Source organism: Neophocaena asiaeorientalis, unplaced genomic scaffold (genome assembly GCF_003031525.2).
Source record: "Neophocaena asiaeorientalis asiaeorientalis breed wild unplaced genomic scaffold, Neophocaena_asiaeorientalis_V1.1 scaffold86, whole genome shotgun sequence".
NCBI classification, from domain to species: Eukaryota; Metazoa; Chordata; class Mammalia; order Artiodactyla; family Phocoenidae; genus Neophocaena; species Neophocaena asiaeorientalis.
The window spans coordinates 10218564-10239155 of NW_020175039.1; the positions used below are offsets into that span (position 1 = coordinate 10218564).

Here is a 20592-nt window from a genome sequence, read left to right on the forward strand (position 1 = left end):
GTTAGCAGAAGGAAAGAAATCATAAGATCAGATCAGAAATAAATGAAAATGAAATGAAGGAAACAGTAGCCAAGATCAATAAAACTAAAAGCTGGTTCTTTGAGAAGATAAATAAAATTGATAAACCATTAGCCAGACTCATCAAGAAAAAAAGGGAGAAGACTCATATCAACTGAAATAGAAACGAAAAAGGAGAAATAACAGCTAACACTGAAGAAGTAAAAAGAATCATGAGAGATTACTACAAGCAACTCTATGCCAATAAAATGGACAACCTGGAAGAAATGGACACATTCTTAGAAAAGCACAACCTCCCGAAACTGAACCAGGATGAAATAGAAAATATAAACACACCTATCACAAGCACTGAAATTGAGACTGTGATTAAAAATCTTCCAACAAACCAAAGCCCAGGACCATACGGCTTCACAACTAAATTCTACCAAACATTTAAAGAAGAGCTAACACCTATCCTTTTCAAACTCTTCCAAAATACAGCAGAGAGAGGAACACTCCCCAACTCATTCTAAAAGGCCACCATCAAAACCAGATACCAAATCCAGACAAAGATGTCACAAATAAAGAAAACTACAGGCCAATTTCACTGATGAACATAGATGCAAAAATCCTCAACAAAATACTAGCAAACAGAATCCAACAGCACATTAAAAGGATCATACACCATGATCAAGTGGGGTTTATCCCAGGAATGCAAGGATTCTTCAATATACGCAAATCAATCAATGTGATACACCATATCAGCAAATTGAAGGATAAAAACCATATGATCATCTCAATAGATGCAGAAAAATCTTATGACAAAATTCAACACCCGTTTATGTTAAAAAAAAAAAAAAAACCCAGAATGTAGGCATAGAGGGAACTCACCTCAACATAATAAAGGCCATATATGACAAACCCACAGCCAACATCGTTCTCAATGGTGAAAAACTGAAACCATTTCCACTAAGATCAGGAACAAGACAAGGTTGCCCACTCTCACTACGATTAGTCAGCATAGTTTGGGAGGTTTTAGCCACAGCAATCACAGAACAAAAAGAAATAAAAGGAATCCAAATCTGAAAAGAAGAAGTAAAACTGTCACTATACGTAATACTATATACATAGAGACATGATACTATATATGATAGTATATATAGAGACATGCAGATGACATGATACTATACATAGAGAATCCTAAAGACTCTACCAGAAAACTAGTAGAGCTAATCAATGAATTTGGTAAAGTAGCAGCATACAAAATTAATGCACAGAAATCTCTTGCATTCCTATACACTAATGATGAAAAATCTGAAAGAGAAATTAAGGAAACACTCCCATTTACCACTGCAACAAAAAGAATAAAATACCTAAGAATAAACCTACCTAAGGAGACAAAAGACCTGTATGCAGAAAACTATAAGACACTGATGAAAGAAATTAAAGATGATACAAAGAGATGGAGAGATATACCATGTTCTTGGACTGGAAGAATCAACACTGAGAAAATGACTATAGTACCCAAAGCAATCTACAGGTTCAGTGCAATCCCTACCAAACTATCAATGGCATTTATCACAGAACTAGAGCAAAAAATTTCACAATTTGTATGGAAACACAAAAGACACTGAAAGGCCAAAACAATCTTGAGAGAGAAAAACGGAGTTGGAGGAATCAGGCTCCCTGAATTCAGGCTGTACTACAAAGCTACACTAATCAAGACAGTATGGTACTTGCACAAAAACAGAAATATAGATCAATGGAACAGGATAGAAAGCCCAGAGATAAACCTATGCACATATGGTCACCTTATTTTTGATAAAGGAGGCAAGAATATATAATGAAGAAAAGACAGCCTCTTCAATAAGTGGTGCTAGAAAAACCAGACAGCTACATGTAAAAGAATGAAATTAGAACACTCCCCAGCACCATACACAAAAATAAACTCCAAGTGGATTAAAGACCTAAATGTAATGCCAGACACTATAAAACTCTTACAGGAAAACATAGGCAGGACACTCTGACATAAATGACAGCAAGATTCTTTTTGACTCACTTCCTAGGGAAATGGAAATAAAAACAGAAAATAAACTAATGGGACCTAATGAAACTTAAAAGCTTTTGCATAGCAAAGGAAACCATAAACAAGATGAAAAGACAACTCTCAGAATGGGAGAAAATATTTGCAAATGAAGCAACTGACAAAGGATTAATCTCCAATACTACAAGCAGCTCAATATCAAAAAAACAAACAACCCAATCCAAAAATGGGCAGAAGACCTAAATAGACATTTCTGCAAAGAAGATATACAGACTGCCAACAAACACATGAAAGAATACTCAATATCACTTATCTTTAGAGAAATGCAAATCAAAACTACAATGAGGTATCACCTCACACCGGTCAGAATGGCCATCATCAAAAAATCTACAAACAATAAATGCTGGAGAGGTGTGGAGAAAAGGGAACCCTCTTGCACTATTGGTGGGAATGTAAATTAATAGCCACTATGGAGAACAGTATGAAGGTTCCTTAAATAACTAAAAATAGAACTACCATATGTCCCAGCAATCCCACTACTGGGCATATACCCTGAGAAAACCATAATTCAAAAAGAGTCATGTACCACAATGTTCATTGCAGCTCTATTTGCAATAGCCAGGACATGGAAGCAACCTAAGTGTCCACTGACAGATGAATGGATAAAGAAGATGTGGCACATATATACAATGGAATATTACTCAGCCATAAAAAGAAACGAAACTGAGTTATTTGTAGTGAGGTGGATGGACCTAGAGTCTGTCATACAGGGTGCAGTAAGTCAGAAAGAGAAAAACAAATAACATATGCTAACAAATATATATGGAATCTAAAAAAAAAAAAGTGGTTCTGAGGAACGTAGGGGCAGGGCAGGAATAAAGACAGAGACGTAGATAATGGACTTGAGGACATGGGGAGGGGGAAGGGTAAGCAGGGACAAAGTGAGAGAGTGGCATGGACTTATATATAGTACCAAATGTAAAATAGATAGCTAGTGAGAAGCAGCCACATAGCACAGGGAGATCAGCTCGGTGCTTTGTGACCACCTAGAGGGGTGGGATAGGGAGGATGGGAGGGAGACACAAGAGGGAGGAGATATGGGGATATAAGTATATGTATAGCTGATGCACTTTGTTATAAAGCAGAAACTAACACACCACTGCAAAGCAATTATACTCCAATAAAGATGTTAAAAATAAATAAATAAATGAAAGGAATAACTAATCCTGAGCTACGTTTTTCTTATAAGAACATAACTTTAATATGAAAATATTTGATAGTAATTCTTAATAAATATGTAGGAAAATATCTTAGAGTAAAATTCTTTGAGAACTACTGATTAATATGTTAAACAGTATAGTAGTTTTGTTCAGTTATCAATTCATCTCCTTCAGAAACACCTGACTATTTCAAAGAAATGCCTTATATTCTTAGAGGAGGAGGTGGAGAGAAGATGTCAGGAAATTTAACAGTTTTATGATTTAGGTACTCCGCTACTGTTATCTTTAAAGATCAAACTTATAAGTTTATAAATATTATATTATTATGGCAATACATGGACCTTTAAGATTTTACCTCCAAAATTAGCAAAACAAAAAAATCACGAACCAAAACAGCTAAAGAATTACCCCCCAAAATGGCAATAATATGCTCACAGTGTAGAGGGGAAAACCCAGCTTGAATATAAGTAGACTTTCTTTCATAAAATTACATACAAGTATTTCTAAGGAATATGTGTGTGTATATGTGTGTGTGCCTGTATTCCTATTTCTACTTACATTTATACTTAGAAAAAAGACTTCAGTTTCAAGAAACAATGGACAGTACAACCAAACCACACATTTGTCACAGATTAATAACATTTCCTACATTAATTATTTTCATTAATTACTTTAAATATGATAAAACTATATTTTATTTCAGAGTTCTGAAACATTGCACCTATCAAGGAAACATTTTTATAGGATAAAAAGTTTAAAATTTATGAAATAAAACATGCATCAATTCTCAGATTTTTCATATATATTATCAAGGTTTAAAGAAAATTATAAAAATTCATTTAAATGTCAACTCTTATATAAATAATCCTTGTTAATTTTTTAACCAATAAAACTACTTACATTATTTCCAACTTTCAACTTTTCAATAATTTCAACTATATTCAACATTCCTAATGTAATGATGACCTTTTTTACTTGCAGTCTTTAATGAATTTTCTAAAAGTCCCTGTTCAATTGAGACTACTACTATCCTCTAACATAGAAGAAAATATATCTTGCTCATAAACAGATGTAATAAAATCATAACAAAAGGAAGTGGGTTTCATAAGCAATAAATATTCGTAAAACAGAAAGCCCATGGCACAACTCAAAGCTAGTTTTTGAAGATAAAATACTATAGAAACAAAAACCAAATTAGAAATACATAACTGAAATGCTTATCATAAAATGAATTCATATTTAATTTTAAAAGCTTAAGGGAAACTTTTGTGAATTTTCTGCATAGCACTGTTCCTCCAAAGAACTCAAAAAACAGATAAAAACTTAAATGAGAGTCAACAAGCTATAAATATGTCATAAAACTAGAAAGTTACCTCTTGCAAGCTTATGATAAAAGAAAGCTTCTGAGAAACTGATGACAGAAGAATTACTGATATTTAGTTCAGAAGATACGACAGCTACTACGTTGAATTTATTCACCAATTGCCCTTCTTGGATTTATCTTTGGATTTACAAGCACCTTCTAGCATGATACCACATACAAAGATGCAATTACAGTTTGGTCATAATTTTTTCATTCAATGATTCATTTATCTATTCATTTATTTAACTGCTATTCATTTAGTGCCTACTATGTGCCAAGCACTGTGTTAGGCATATCTATGTTACCAAGTACCAATATAAATGAGTGGTACATAAAGTATTTTTTTAATCCTTCTTTACTTAATGATGTAAAGCAAGAAGGAAGATGATAAGTAATACATATAATGCAACTGATATGTTTATTCACTGCTCATCGTTCAAAATGCTATGTTTTAAAACTTTCCTATAAATTACTGCATTGAGATATCCAACAGACTAATAAAGTCTGCATAATAGACTTCACTTTACGTCTACCTAGAAGGAACTATATCCATAGGATATATTAGAGAATAGAGTTTACTATGAGCTAAAGCCCTCCACTTAGAATATAATCAATTCTGGATTCAAAAAATCCTCCCCTTCAGCATTTTTCAATTTTGAATGGACAGATATTTTGGAAAGGAGTAACTAGATTTCTGAACCAAGGAAATCTGAAAAATATGGAAAGATTGACAAAGGGCAGAATATGGAGTGAAGTCTATCACATACTATTTTGCACTGAGGAAGCCAAATCTGCACCTAAATAAGAGTATAATAATTTCCTTCATATTTCACAGTAAAGGTTTCATTTTTGAAGAAAAGCAGCCTCCTTAATTAGTATTGGTATGACTTCAGTGTTAATTAGTATTGGTAGCACTTTAAAAATATTTTTGCTATCATCATTATTGTCAATTTTTAATTGAGCTTGCAATTTTACAGGAATGCCATCATTCCATGTACTGTTAATTGGTGGTATTATAATCAGAAAGCAGCCCCACCATATTTTCTAGTGAAATTAGTTCATCAGCCTCACAAGAAAAAAAGCATAATATATTAAGCATTTCCTGTGATATAAATACTTCCATGAAAAACAAAAAATACAGATGCTTACAAAACAGACTGTAGAATATGTATACAATACCAAGTTCTGTACAAGTGCTGAAAATCCTTGCTTAAACTCTATTGAGATTAAAAAGAGTTCTGAGAGAAACTGTCATTTGTTGCAAAGTCATGCAAAAGTGAACACCATGTGGAAAATGATGATCCAAGGCAAAGTAAATATGACTACTTACTAAAAGTGAAGGTTAGATGATAAACAAATAGAAGTGAAAAAGACGTCAGGTGATAGAGCTGCATCTAGTAAGTGAAGTATTTATAGTTTAAATGACTTTCAAAACTTCGTGTAGAAAGTATCACTGTTAAACTATAGGCTATGGTTGTGTTCAAAATTCTCACCAAAATTTGAGTATCTGTAGCCTGTTCTTGGACCATCTGAATTGCTTTTGCCAGGTCTTCTTCACCCTCTGGAATGCTATAATTGTCATCTGGTATCTAAATAACAGAGAAAGAGAATGATAGGAAGAGTTAGCAGGAATATAAAAGTGCCTTATTTCATTTTAGAAATAAATTTTCCTAACAAAACAAAGGATCAAAGAAATACACTTTATGTAAGACACGATGTCATTCTGAAGATCCATGAAAAATAAAGTAACAAGTAGGCAGCCCTCTGACTTCCTTATAAACATCACTCAATGTTACTACTGATGAACTTGAGGTTAGCTTACGGGCAACTGCTTTTACCTATACTGACAAATGTAGTCTAACAACTCTGCTGAAAAAAAAAGAACGTTAGGCCATCTAAATGCCACCATTCTCTCCGCATCCCAGATTTTCTCCACCATTACTTTTCGTAACTACTAGCAACTGCCAATATCTAATAAATTATGTCTAATATTAAAAAGCAAAACTAAACTCACTGCCTGAATGTTAAGCTCTCGGAAGAATGCAACTGACTCTAGTTATGACATTAATGAGAGTGAACACTTATTGCATGCTTCTCATGTGCTGATCACAGCTTTAAGCCTGTTACATTTATTAAGTCATTTCATGTGGTATGTATTAATATTATCTCCATTTTACCAGTAGTAATACAAAGCCTATCTTCTGTGTTTGTCCTGTCTCCTGTTTGCCCGGCCACAAATGCCAGGCTTGCTTCCACAGTTTCATTCACAGCTTCTGTCATCTTGGAGTGACTCTGCCTTCCAAGTCTCAGATGTAATGATAGGTTCCCTTGGAACAATGAATTAAAGGACAGGTTTGAGACAGTAACTATATTAGACTAAAGTATTGCTAAGTTGAAGGGAACCATAGGATCTGAGCTCCAGCTAGGTAGTAGGAATCTGGGAAACCTAGACTGGATGATTGGGAACACCTACTGGACAAAGACGACAGACTATAGTGTGGATCCACAAGGCAGGTGATGAGAAGCTAACTCTGAAGGACAATTAACAAGAAAATCAAAAGAGCCAGATGTGTTAACCAATTTAAATTTTTAAATAGAATTTTCAAACCTCACTCTTAACCAGCTGATTAGCTAAATTCAGTTGAAAAAGTATCATCACTTAAGAAAAAAAATTTTTAAGAAAAATAAAGTGAATATTTCACAGGAATAACTGTAATGAATTTATAGAATACGTAAAATGAACAAATTACCTCTTCATATTCATAGTCATCTTCAGATGCTTCAGTTATGGTGACCTCTAAATGTACTGTTAAGTCTGAATCTCAAAATAATGGAATAAAATTATTATATTTAAAAATTGAGATAACCTTAAAATACAGTACTATATCCAAGTATCTCACCAAGTTAGTAAATACACATAAATTAAGCTATTTTTTAAAATTTCTCTTCCTCATACAGCCTACATTTATAGATGTTTTAAGACAAAATATCTTAATTGTTATTTTAAATTATTATTCAAACAACCCAAACTCATGAAAAACTATATTTTTAATCTATTTACTATCTAATGATTTCCAATTTGATTCTAAGAAGGCTTACAAAAATGTACATGGTATCATAACATAAATTAGAAAGAGATAAGAAAAATGATGGACAGGAAAACTACGACAGTAAATTTTCAAACACATCTCAAACCACAGTGAATTTTCCAGAGTTTCTTAGTCATTCACAATGCAGTGTGACTTCTTTATTTGGTTTAAAGTATTGTGAATGAAAAAAACAAAGCACGCTAAGATTTAAATATAAGTAAAATATAGATTTCAATGTTTTTATCAATAAAAGATACTTACACCTCTACTCTCTTTCTTACATATCTTAATTTTAAAATTATCTTCTCAGAAAAGACAGCCTAATGTTTAAGCAAATATAAACTACTTAATAATCATAACTCAGCAGTTCATAAATTATCAAGATATATCAGCATTAAAATATCAGTGGAAATGATTCTAATAAAAAATTCTAACAGCATTGCTCTAAGACCTTCAAAAATTACAAGTTAGTCTAATTACAAATTAAAACTTCAAGACAACATTTAATTTTAAAAGAAATCAAAATACACACCAGTAATGCTATTTTGTTGATTGGTCAGTAGGTTTACATTTTTTTTTCAAATGCACAGACTTTATTAGGCCAAGTTTAAAAGGTATAAAATTAAACACTTCAGTGCACAGCAATGGTTATGAAAATCAAAGATTAGATTAGCCTAGTTTTCATTTTGCTGCTGGTTATAAGAAATTTCTCTGTCATCCCATCCTGCAAGAGTAACCTGACGGTGTGTATAACAACTTCTGTTGTTTGTAATAAGAACTGATAACACACACATAGTATTTAACAGGAGCCAGGCACTGTCCTAAGGGTTTTACATGTATTAACTCATTTCATCCTCATCCTACCAATGAGGCTGAACTATTATTATCTCTGTTTTACAGATCAGGACTCAAATGCACAGTTACACAATCAGGACCTAACAGAGTTGGGAACCAGCCCCAGAAGCTTAGGTTTCACTATACTATACTACCTCTCTTGTTAACACAAATTAACATATGTAAATCATTTAGAATGGTGCCTGGCTTATAATAAATACTATACAAGTGTTTGTTGTTATTTTCCCTGTTCTGGAAAGAGATGAGAACCTGTGGAGAAGTCTCCTAAGTCTCCCATGATCTAGTGTTAAGATGAATGGATACATAAAAGACATTCTGAATCTTCCTCCTTTTCTAGATTTATATATTTCTGACACATGTTCACTTAATGATATAAAATTTCCTTAGGTTCAGCTACAGGAAGTTCAGCCTCTTTTTTATGGAAAAATATGTCCCCTTCTGAGAAACAACTATTAGAAGCTGATTTCGTAGGCAGTCACTTGCCTGTAAGTCTCCAGAAAAGTAATGCTATCCTTCATCACTGCTTATACCATAATAAATTTCACAAAGAAGTTAACATTCTAAAATGATCTGGATAGAGTTTATAATTGTAAATAAGCCAACTGCTTATTTATTGTGAGGAAGAAACGTCAAAGCAAAGCTTCTTGAACATGGCTCTATAGAGGAAAAGGTGATTTGTCCTCAAAGCTTTGGAAATGTAAAACAACACTTGTATACTGCTACCAAAAAAAAAATATTCTAGGGAATGGATTATAATCACTAATAATATATTGTTTCCCATAATCAAAAAAGAGTAAGAGAAAAATAACTACCATTTTATAAAGTTTAAAAAGTATTGTCACATGGATCATAACCATAGGTACTCTTAAAACCCTGTGAGATTGAATGGCAGATACAGTAATCTCTAAATTGAAAAAAAGTAAAGGAAACTAAGTCAGGAAGATGAATAGATTTGGCCAAAATCAAAGATATGAGTGACAAAGACAAGTTTCTTAAATATAAATACCATGAATTTTCAACTACACCGTGCTGTTTCTACAGTGACACAACAGCAATGTGCAATTTTTACCAATATCCTCAGTAATGAATTCTCACCTATTTGTTTTCCAAACTCTCAAGTGTCATATTACAAACAGATAAATCAAATCCTTTAAACAGCTCAGTCTGAAGACCCTAAAGGAAGGAGAAATATAAAAGAGCTACAGGGCTATCGACCCAAAGATTCAATAAACCAAAGGCAAGAGATTAACCAAACAAAAGATCAGGAAGAGTACAAATACCCAAAACAGGAATCAGGATCCTCCTTAATTGATACTGTTAGTACCCACAATATGATGTGAACAGAAAATTTTCCTCCTCAGAAGCAACTTAGTTGAAATGTGATGTTGCAGCATTACTAAAGAAGGAAATGTACTTTCACATGTATCTGTCTAGCTGGCTAGCCGGCTGGCAACACATGGACAAATGCACAAACAAATCCCAAAACAATTCTGTGGCAGTTTACAGACATGCATACAGCTACAGGGAGATAAAAATAAATGAATATGGAAATTAGCAGAGAAAGGGAAACAGCAGAAGTAACGTACAGTACAGGCCATAAGGTCTCATGAACTTTGTTATATGCCACAGGTTTGACTCTAAGCTTCCCAGCAGTCAGGGTAAAAAGGGAAATGTAATCAGATACCAATTCAGTATCCATCCAATGAAAACAGATGAGTTTCTCAGCAGATGTACAGCAATCTCTGATTCTGACGCCTGAGAGAAATCATGCTCTTAGGTTTTCATAAACAGAAAACTTTGGACTGTACAGATATTGATCCCCTTGGCCCTTGGGACAGCCAGAAAGAGAGAGTGAAGCAGGATCTGATGGAGCATCGTGTGTGAAAAAGGTTGGAAAGCACTGCTTTAGAAGCAATATTGGTAGGGTAGAAATGCACAGTTTGTCAAGAATTGCCTGAAAAATAAAACCTTTAATTTTGATTCTACTTTTACTGGGCAACTTTCTCATCTGTAATCTAATCTCTTAGGTGATCCTATTCTCCAGGAAATGTCCATACAATTAAGCTGGTCACAATTTTCATACAAAGTTATTTTTCCACTGCAGAATAATAAACTGGCATGCTGGCTTAATATCAGTTTCTTCTTGCCAAGCTGACTCTGAGCCCCTACAAAACTCCCTTCCCATTACCTGCCTAGTTTTCCTTCAAAAAACATCATTGAACTCCAGTTCCAAAATTCATTTTTTTCTACTCTGACTATTCCACTCAGATCTGGTCCTGCATTTCTAGAGCTTGAGCTTGACTTGACACTTAATTTTGTGCCTGGTTTTCTAGTCTGATCTTGCCCAGGGTACTATCTGTGGCCCTCTTTCCTCCCTGGCCTGCACCCACAGTCCACAGCACCACCCCCTTCCAGGCCAGGTACTATATCCTATAGTCATGGCCTGGTCTCAGACTAAGGGTCATTCTCCATATCTCCACTTGCTCTGGAAGGAATTTAGTAGTACTTGTGAGTTTGCATACTATGAATTAGTTCCCTGGTACTTCATCACCACCAGTGAACTAGTAGTTTCTACATGAACAGAATCTGCACCAGATCCTGACCTTGCAGATCTTGTCAGAAAATAGGCCAATATATACCCACACTGAAACTGCCATGAAGCCCTAAATCCACCGAGTACTACAGAAGATACAACTGCAAGAAGCTTCAGAGAAGCATTTCAGCTGGCCTAATGGAGCAGAGTTTGATGTGACAGTTGGTATGATGGGGTCACAAACAAGGTTGTGCAAATGGACCACAGCCAGAAAGAAATGAACAATTTTCAGATGAGAGCAGCATACAAAGTTCCTCACACACTGGTCTCCTCCACTATTGCATCTGTAGGTAGTGATCACTGCCAGTAGCACCTGCTTTATAAAGAACTGGAGTGAAACATAAAGCTAATTATATTTTACATGATTTCCCAAAGCTGATATAGACAGAAATTGCTTTGTAATCTTTGATATCACTGCAGAATCAATGTACACAAAGGCAATCTAAAGTCTAGCCTGTATCCTCCATGATCAACATTTTACTCACTAAATTGAAATAAAAGAAATGTATTGTAAATACCAAACATTATAGTCATGTTCCCTTTCTTAGGAAAGCCAGTTTAAATAAAGTAAGTTAACTGAAAATAGACCAAAGGTGGCAAATAACTGGCACACTTGCTGTCATAATTCCCATTGCTGTTTGCTTCCTTCAGTCTTTCCTACCAAGTCTTAATACCACATGCTACGGAACCACTACCAATTCAATAGAATTGGCAAATGTGGAAATTTATTGGCCACTCCTGCCTAAGACAGCTGTTGCCTATCTTCTGCCTCAGAACCTGGAAAATAATTTTGTTTCAACGTATAAGGTTCTCATAGTGGATGGCGGTGTAAGTTTTTCCAACTTCTAAACCAGGAGACCCAAAGATATGGGGTCTATATATTATACCTCTATCTGAAAACATAAAGGCTAGAGGTTAAGATATTTGTCTACAGCCTTGCTACTCCAATTATAGTCCTTAGATCAGCCACACCAGCAGCACCTGGAAGCCTGTTAATGATGCAGGATCTCAACCCCTGAAACCCGCACTTACTGAATTAGAATCTTCATTTCAAGATCTATATCTTGGATTCATATACACAGTAACATCTGCCTAGTCTAGAAGACACAGAACAAAATATTTTTTTCTCTCCAAAGAATCTATGACTTTTGTGCATGTAGAATTCAGCACTCCAGGTTTAGTAACATGCCTCTACACTCTACATTCAAACTGTCTATCCTTTTTATTTGAATATATGTAGGATGCAATTAAGCACCCATGAGCAAATCCAGTTTTCCAATGATAATAAGAAATATACTACTTGAGAACATAATGATTATTAAGGATTTTACTAATATTTTCTTACTTAATACTATAAATATTCCAGAGAAGTAACATCTTAGAGGAAAAATAACTAAGTGTTAAAAGCAGTAAATAACAAAATAACTTTTAAAAATAACAAAAGTTCTGTTTTAATTAAAGTTATCAGTAAACATTACCATTGCAGTGAGATACTGGCTAAGGATATTACTTAAGAAGAAAAGTATGCATCTTAGATGGGGTATTGGTTTAGTGTGATCACCATATTTCAGGGTCTGGAATCCTTAATTTGCATTTTTGAAACAGTTGACTTTGGGACTGCATCCAGAGTTGGTTAGCCTCAAAGGACAGGCTTAAACTCAGTCAACCCTCACAAACTGCTGTTGGGGCCAAAGGAGACCTTTTCAGGCGTCAGCAAATTCTCAGTCAAATTCTTAGTGTTAAAATGTCTAGAAAGTTAAAATAATAATCAAAAGCCAGTTAGGGGATCAGAGAATCAGCACAAAGAGAGGTAGGTAACAAAAACAATACTACTTTGGGGGCTCTACTTCCCTGGAGTCCATGCATTTCATTACTCTTCCTTGAATAAGGTCTTTCTTTAGACAAGTAGCAAAAAAATCAATTAAGCATTAGCTTTCTTAATACAATTCATTCCAGCCTGCATCTCTCAGCTGGAATAGGCACTCTTAAATGTCTGCAAGCCACACATTAAAAGGCAACCCCTGATCACTACTATGAGTGAAAACCTCTCTCAAGTTGTATTGATTTTTAATAGAGCATTCATTAACGAAAGACGACCAATCTTCTTTACAATTACTAGAGATACCTACTTGCCCGTTTACAGATCACATAGTTAAAATCTAGCCTTATATTTTACAAAGCTGCAAATATCTTTCTAAAAAAGAGTTCACTAGAGGATCCATACATTCCATGATTAGATTTCTTAAAGTTCTGGAGATAGCTAAGTAAGATAAGAACTATGTCGTCTAAGTTTGCATCTCGCCCTATACAAGTTTAAAAATTAAAAGCAGTGTGCTCGCTTCGGCAGCACATATACTAAAATTGGAATGATACAGAGATTAGCATGGCCCCTGCACAAGGATGACACGCAAATTCGTGAAGCATTCCATATTTTTATTCACTTTGTTATAGAGCAGAAATTAACTCACCGTTGTAAAGCAATTATACCCCAATAAAGATGTTAAAAAAAATTAAAAGCAGTGATATAAACTATTGTGATAGAAATCATTTTAATGCTGACAGATATAAGATGCCTGGTTATCACTAGTATGGGCATTAGATAACTTTACCGCGGGCCTCTCACTGTTGTGGCCTCTCCCGTTGCGGAGCACAGGCTCTGGACGCGCAGGCTCAGCGGCCATGGCTCACAGGCCCAGCCACTCCGCGGCATGTGGGATCTTCCCGGACCGGGGCACGAACACGTGTCCCCTGCATCGGCAGGCAGACTCTCAACCACTGCGCCACCAGGGAAGCCCTAACTTTTTACTTTGGTGTAGATTAGCGCTGAAAGAGTCGTTGAATTGTTTATGAATTTAAAAAGGAAGATTACTGGAAAAGACAGCTTGTTAAGAGCTAGGAAAACAGAGTATAAAACCTCACTTAAGACACTAGAGCACCCACATATTTCATTCAAATTTATTTCAAACTATTCGAACATATTCCTGTAAAAATCATGTTTGCACTGAATGAAATACTATATATTTTCTTTGAGCTTTTCAACCAAGTTCTTCAAAGCTCCCTGTAGCAGGGATGTATACTGGGCCTGAGTCAGGACAGGTTAATCAGTTTAAAAGCCTATAAAATGAATCATTGCTGGATCTCTGGAATCTTGAATTAAATCCGGGGGGATTATATTTGGACAAAAAAATAAGGTAGATTTTGCAGTTTCCTTGATACCTTTAAGAATAAAACAGATTACCCATCTCTCTCCTATCTGCCTGAAGAATGGAGTAGTTATCTTTTTCTCAGGAACCCTCCCCCTCTCCTCAGTACCATTAATTTAGAGAAGGGGAGCTCAAAAGCTTTACACAAGAAATAGTGAACCTAATTATCCACATATGGCTATTCAATTTTTCTGGTTATTTCCAATGATAATCGCTCATCACTGTCTGATGTTTCTTCCTAACATCTCTGAGCCTCGTCAGGTCACGAGGTTACCATTTAGTTGCTAAAGGCGGAGGTGGGGCGGGGTGGTGGTATTTTTATCATTAAGTAGCCCAGATTGAAACTACCCAGTAAGTAGATGCTACCAAAACAAATCACTTAAGCATTAGACAATTGGACCATCTACAGGATCCAGCTGGATATTCTGAGCTTCCTCCTTCCTCTCCTTAAAGCCTAGAGGTAGCGGTCTTTTCCTTAACCTCCTGATGTTGCCCTACGGATTTATTTTCACGGCATTCTGAAGGTTTGGGGACTTAAGAAAACCCCTGAGGTAAAGGAGGGTTGGATTAATTTGTTGTGCTACTTTAAAATAAAATTGCAAAGTTTACTGAGTGGTGACTACTAACTTTTTCCAGCAGGAACACATCAGCCTACAACTACTACAAGGCGAAAAATTACAGTGGGTAGGTATCAGGGGGTCGCGGTGGCGTTGAAACCACCTAGAGGTCCAATAGGCATCTCTACCGGCTGGGTGACCGCAAGCTTCACAGGGCACCCAGAGCGGGAAGCCCCCGCCCTCGTCCCCAACACCCGTTACCGCGGCCAGCGTCTGAGTGCCGCGCCTACTCGGGAAGGATACGCTCCAGGTAGTAGGCGCCCTCGGCGGCCACCGCCTCCGCGGTGTCCCCGGCAGCCGTCGAGCCCACGCCCAACGCTTCTTCCAGAACCCGCAGGGCCGAGGAGGGCATCCCTTTCTGAGAAGCCATCTGAAGCGCTCCAGGAGCCTGCCCCTGGTTACCGCACCGCGTCCCTAAGGGCAACCGCGAAGACGCTTCAGTACGAACACACACGCAGCTCTCGCGAGAGCCTGGCATCCTTCACCCCTCCCACCGCGCGGGCTCCGGGCCCGGAAGGGCTGCCCCGAGCCCTAAATGGGGAAGTCCTCCTCGCTTCCTACGTTACTGGGGCAACCTCGTTGCCTAGTTACCCTGAGCCCTCGGGATGCAGTTCCTGAACTGGACGAGATAAAATGAAGCAATGGGCTTGGTTTGCACACCTTTTCTTACCGAGATGGCTTGGTTTTCTTCACTTTTGACCCTAGCATTTGTTTTTCACTTTGTTTTCTTCTCTAAATTGTCTTTCTGTTGGTTCTTACATGCCAATCATCAGTCCCCAGATTTTTAGGTATGTGTATAGAGTCCTAGTTGTCCCCAGGGAAAACTAATGGAAAAGAGGAAGATCCTCAGTACCTGTAGAAAAAAAAAGTCCTAGAAATCATAACTGAGAGATTGGCCCAGGGGAACTACCAATAAAGAACTAGGATGGTCACCCTAGTCAATTCCATTCTCATACTCATTCAAAATATTTATCTGGACGTCTGCTTTCTCTTTGGTTTTATACTCTGGGACTTGGAATTGTAGTTGTAACGTTGATTCTTACCAAAGTAAAGCCATTTCCATAAGAATTTTGAGGTACGAATTGTCCTAACATAATGTATAATAAATGATATTTGCCCAATCATGTGCAGTCCTTTTGCTATGACAGAATCTTCCTCGGGTTTATATTGTGTATGTATCAGAACCATCTACAGGGCCCTTTTATTTACGGATTCTTTTTCATCCTACATTCTAATGAAAATTGGATGCCAAACAGCACCTCATTATAAAAATTCCCATTTATTTCCAAAAGAAACATAGTGGCAACTTCTAATGAGGTGATTAAGAGCTTCAATGCTGGAACCAGAGAGGCTGCATTCAGAGCCTGGCTCCACCATTACTAGCTATGAAACCTTGGGCAAACCACTTAATGTAATGCCTCCACTTAAGGCCCCAGTTTCCTCATTTTTAAAATGGGGATATTATTACCTACCTCAAAGTATTGTTGCAAGAGGTAAAACAACATAAAGAGTTGAGAACTCACCAGCCACATGGTAGACACTGAGAAATAGCTGTTATTTGTACTTAATTGTTTGGTTTGGTTTTGGGATTTTTTTTTTAGCATACTCAAACATCACAATTAGATGTAATAGTTAGAGAATTCATCCCTAGTAGTATTTATTCTTTTAATAACTTACTCCTTGTCATTGACTTCTCATATCAAACATATCCCGAGTGCTCTTTAAGATGCAAGGAAGAATTATAAGGGGCTGAAAATTCAGGGAACTCTGAAATTGGGGTATCCACCGCTTTTCTCAAAAGCCTGATCTTCCTTCCAAAGGGAGGAATTTCCTCATCCCTCAAGGTTGTTTCCTGTAAGCACAAGCCTGAGATATGACCTGGGTGAGGAGTGTCAGGGCCTTGCACACTCAGCAAGACATGTAGAAACGTGAGAGAACCATAGAGGAGGGTGTCTCTGAACAATTAACGTATACTTTGATTTTTTTGTCTGTTATAACAGCTCTTCTCTTAATTTTTAGAGGTAGTATGTCATGTTCTACAGATAGGTTTGAATCCTGGCACTTCTGTATGACCTTAAGTAACTTAAGCTCTGAGAGCCTTAGTTTCTTCTTCTCTAAAACAGAGACTTTAATATCCACCTTACTAAAATATAGATTAAATGAAATAAAATATGTAAGAAGCACTGAAGATCATGAAGAAGCAAAGCCTCTACCTACAAAAGTGAATCTTGCTCATTCAGAAATTTGAGCTTTTTTCTTTAAAGTGTAATAGACATCTAAATTTCCATTCCTCATAGAGCTTTTTAAAATGGTTTCATTGGATATAGGGCTTAAAAATCACTATTAAATGCAAATAAAGTTGCCCCGCCCCCAAAAAAATTTCCAGTATATTAAATATTTTCAATAAATGTCAATAAAATTTACTTAACTTATTGAGAGAATATGCCAGTCTCAACTTGGATATTATATTTATAAGGAACTTACATATATAGAAAATTTTTTAAGACAAAACTTAAATATTTTTAGAAATGTCCAGAATTCAAAAACGGAGATATTAAGAGCCATAAGAAAACAAATAAATTATGACTAGTATCCACCATTTAAGGCAGAGAAGAAGTGGAAAAGATTCTTGTCAGAAGAGCTAAAAAAAAAAAAAGTCATAACTTAAAGAGGTATCATTACTCCACTCCTCAAAAAAATGTTTTTTTAATTCTGGAAGTCTCATTTTCTAAGTGTTACAAATAACCAAAGTTTTAACTCAGAACTACCAATTTGATTACATCCATTTCATGACGTTCAAATTTAGATGTCACCCAAGATGTTTTTGGCTTCCCTACAATTTAAACACATTTCACAGGACCAGAGCAGCAGTGCATTTAAAATTCAAATTAGTAGTGTCTTTAATATCTTACTTTGTAAACCTTTAGATTTCTACAATGGATGAGTAATACTTTTTAAAAGCAATTAAATAAAAGCAAAAGTAATCTTAACAAATACAAACAGAACCAATAATTTCCTTCAGATAAAAATTGGGATGCAACCTCCTGTAGTGATTGCTAATATCTTAAAACCAGTATGTCTTTGCAATGGATGAATTTGAAAATAATCCTTTTACATTGGAATTCTTGTTCCATTAATTGCTGGTTTAATTTAAAAGAAGTGTGAAAGCCTTACTAAGAAAAAGCAAAAACTTCAGATCACAGTAGTGGTTTCAGTTATAATGCTATCCTATAGTCCTTCCATTCTATAGTCCTTACTTTTAAAAATATTTTACAATATTTTAAGTGTAAAAAAAAAAGAAAATTGCCTTAACATTTTGATAAATGAACAGCAAGCCATCTAGTTTCCCTTTGAATATGCTCCTGAAAGAGGTAAATAAAGAAAACCAATGGAGACAGTCAAAATGAAGCAACAACACCACAAAAGTCAAGTTTTTATTTCCTCCCAGACTAAATGCTCCATTATTGTAAAAGTGAAATTATTTTTAAAAGCAAAACGAGAAAAGAATCTGACAATGGATTTACTCTTCACATTTATAGTTTCAAAGGAGAAAATATTCATATGTAAAGGTATAGTAAATTACTATTCAATTTTCAGAAGTTGAGTGTTCATTTGCTACCAATAGAGCCCAAGCCATATACTGATGCATCTTTTTATGAAAGTAACTATCTTATTTTCTTTCAAAAGCTCACAGTAAGTGGTAGCCAGTTTTAGAATTTCAGAATTCATAGAAGTAGTGGTAATTGACTGTGGTCAGCCATACAGCTATATTTTCCCTTTTTTTCACTAACAACTGTTCACAAATTCATATCTCTTGTTTTCTAAGCCCATGTAGTTCAAATAGGATCAATCCTCTGACTTTAGTGATGAGCACATGACCCAAGCTTAGCATAATAAGATTTCATTTCTCTTGGCTACAGTGATCAGCTGCCAAGTTGGCATGTGACCTAAGAAGAGCCAATGAGACATGGTGGGAAATTGGAGATTCTGGCAAAAGGATTTATTTCATCCCTTGGGATTTAAGTTCTAGAGTTGCTAGTCACTTTGCAAACATGAAGAAAATTTCTATCTAAGACTTGAGTAAAAATGGAGGACCGAGGTGAAAGAAACAGAAAACCTGAGTCCAGATAAAGTCACTTGAACCTCTAGTATATACGTATATATTTTCTTGCTCTGTCAGCTGATAGGGTCTAGAAGCAAAAACACCCCCATAAGCAATGATCAGACCTACCACCCAGATCTTGGTTTATTAATATCATTTTCTGATAAAAAGAAGAGTCAATGGAGAAAAGGCTGGATATAGGGCTGGTCTGGGAATGTACAAGACTGGAACATCTTATAGTGCCAGAAAGTAAAAAAGTGCCCCCCAACTAAAAATCCCACAAAAATGAGGTATAGCAAAATGACACAGTAGCTAAGTGAAAGAGCTCCCCAAAATGTACAAAGCTAGAACAATTTGAGCAACAAAATTAATAAAGTAGTATTGGAAAATAACCCAAAGTATAAAATAAACATCTATAATTTCATACTGATATAAAGAAATGATTTCATAAATAAATAAATAAATAGAAGAGAACGGACACATCTCCTGTGAAGAAGAATTCCAAATAATGGATGTAGATACACCACATTCAAGGAATGGAGCATAACTCACCACTCCTGAAGGGTGCACTGCACATGATGTTGACTTTCTTCTAAAGAGTAGAATATGGAAAGTGGGGGGAAAAATTAATTTACAGTGGAGAAACCTGACAAACACTACCTCAGAAACCCATAAACCCAGACTAGTCATGAGAAAAACATGAAATAAATCTCAACTGAGGAACAGTCTACAAAATACCTTACTGGTATCACTCAAAACAGTCAGCAGCATGAAAAACAGAGAAAGTGTGAGCCAAGAAGCTCCTAAGGAGGCCGATGATTAAATGTAATGTGGGATCCTAGAACAACATATGGACATTAGGTAAAAGCTAAGAACATCTGAATAAAGTTTGGACTTTAACTAATAATAATGTATCAATATTGCTTCAATAATGTGATAAAAATGTACCATATTAATGTAAGATATTGATAATAAGGGAAACTGGATGTGGCTATATGAGGACTTTCTATACAACCTTTGCAACTCCTTGGTAAACCTAAAACTATTCTTAAAAAGTTTATTTTTAAAAGATTACTTGAATCTTGATTCTAGTGTTGCCTTAAACAAAACTCATCCCTTGACCCTTCTCTTATTTGGAACCATAATTTTTTTTTTCCTTTAGCAAGTTTCTGTTGGGCTTTCTGTCACTTGCAATTCAACAAGGCCTAGCTGATATATTGACTCTATAGAGAATCTTTTTTTAAAAAATACATTTGAAGATATATTTTACTGCCAAGGGTGTTTTTCCAAAACTGTCTGATATGACATACCTTTATGCATTTAGACCTGAAAGAACTTTTCTTTTTCCCACACAGGGGGAAGAAATACAGTTTGCTTTCACACATAGGAAAAGAACCGAATGGCCTATTTTAGAAGGCACTCTCCTCTATCTTGTCCACTTGTCAAGCACTTCCTCATCTACAGACTGAGAAAAGAAAGATAAAAAGAAGTGGTGAGGGAAGAAAAATG

At 35.7% G+C, this 20592-nt stretch overlaps 1 protein-coding gene and 1 non-coding gene across 2 annotated transcripts in view; one reads left to right on the plus strand and one right to left on the minus strand.

Annotated features, from left to right (window-relative positions):
* Window positions 1–15355, minus strand: part of SPAG16 (sperm associated antigen 16) — an 843476-nt gene extending 828121 nt beyond the window's left edge. The window contains exons 1-3 of the mRNA XM_024763282.1: window positions 15225–15355; window positions 7375–7421; window positions 6118–6213 (exon numbers count right to left, since the gene is read on the minus strand). Coding sequence (XP_024619050.1) covers window positions 6118–6213; window positions 7375–7421; window positions 15225–15351 — 270 coding nt within the window. The 5' untranslated portion in view covers window positions 15352–15355. The remainder of the gene's footprint in view (window positions 1–6117; window positions 6214–7374; window positions 7422–15224) is intronic.
* On the plus strand, window positions 13493–13596 carry LOC112411937 (U6 spliceosomal RNA). Its single transcript, XR_003005704.1, has one exon. It is a non-coding gene; the product is annotated as a U6 spliceosomal RNA (small nuclear RNA).
* Window positions 15356–20592: the final 5237 nt, after the last annotated feature.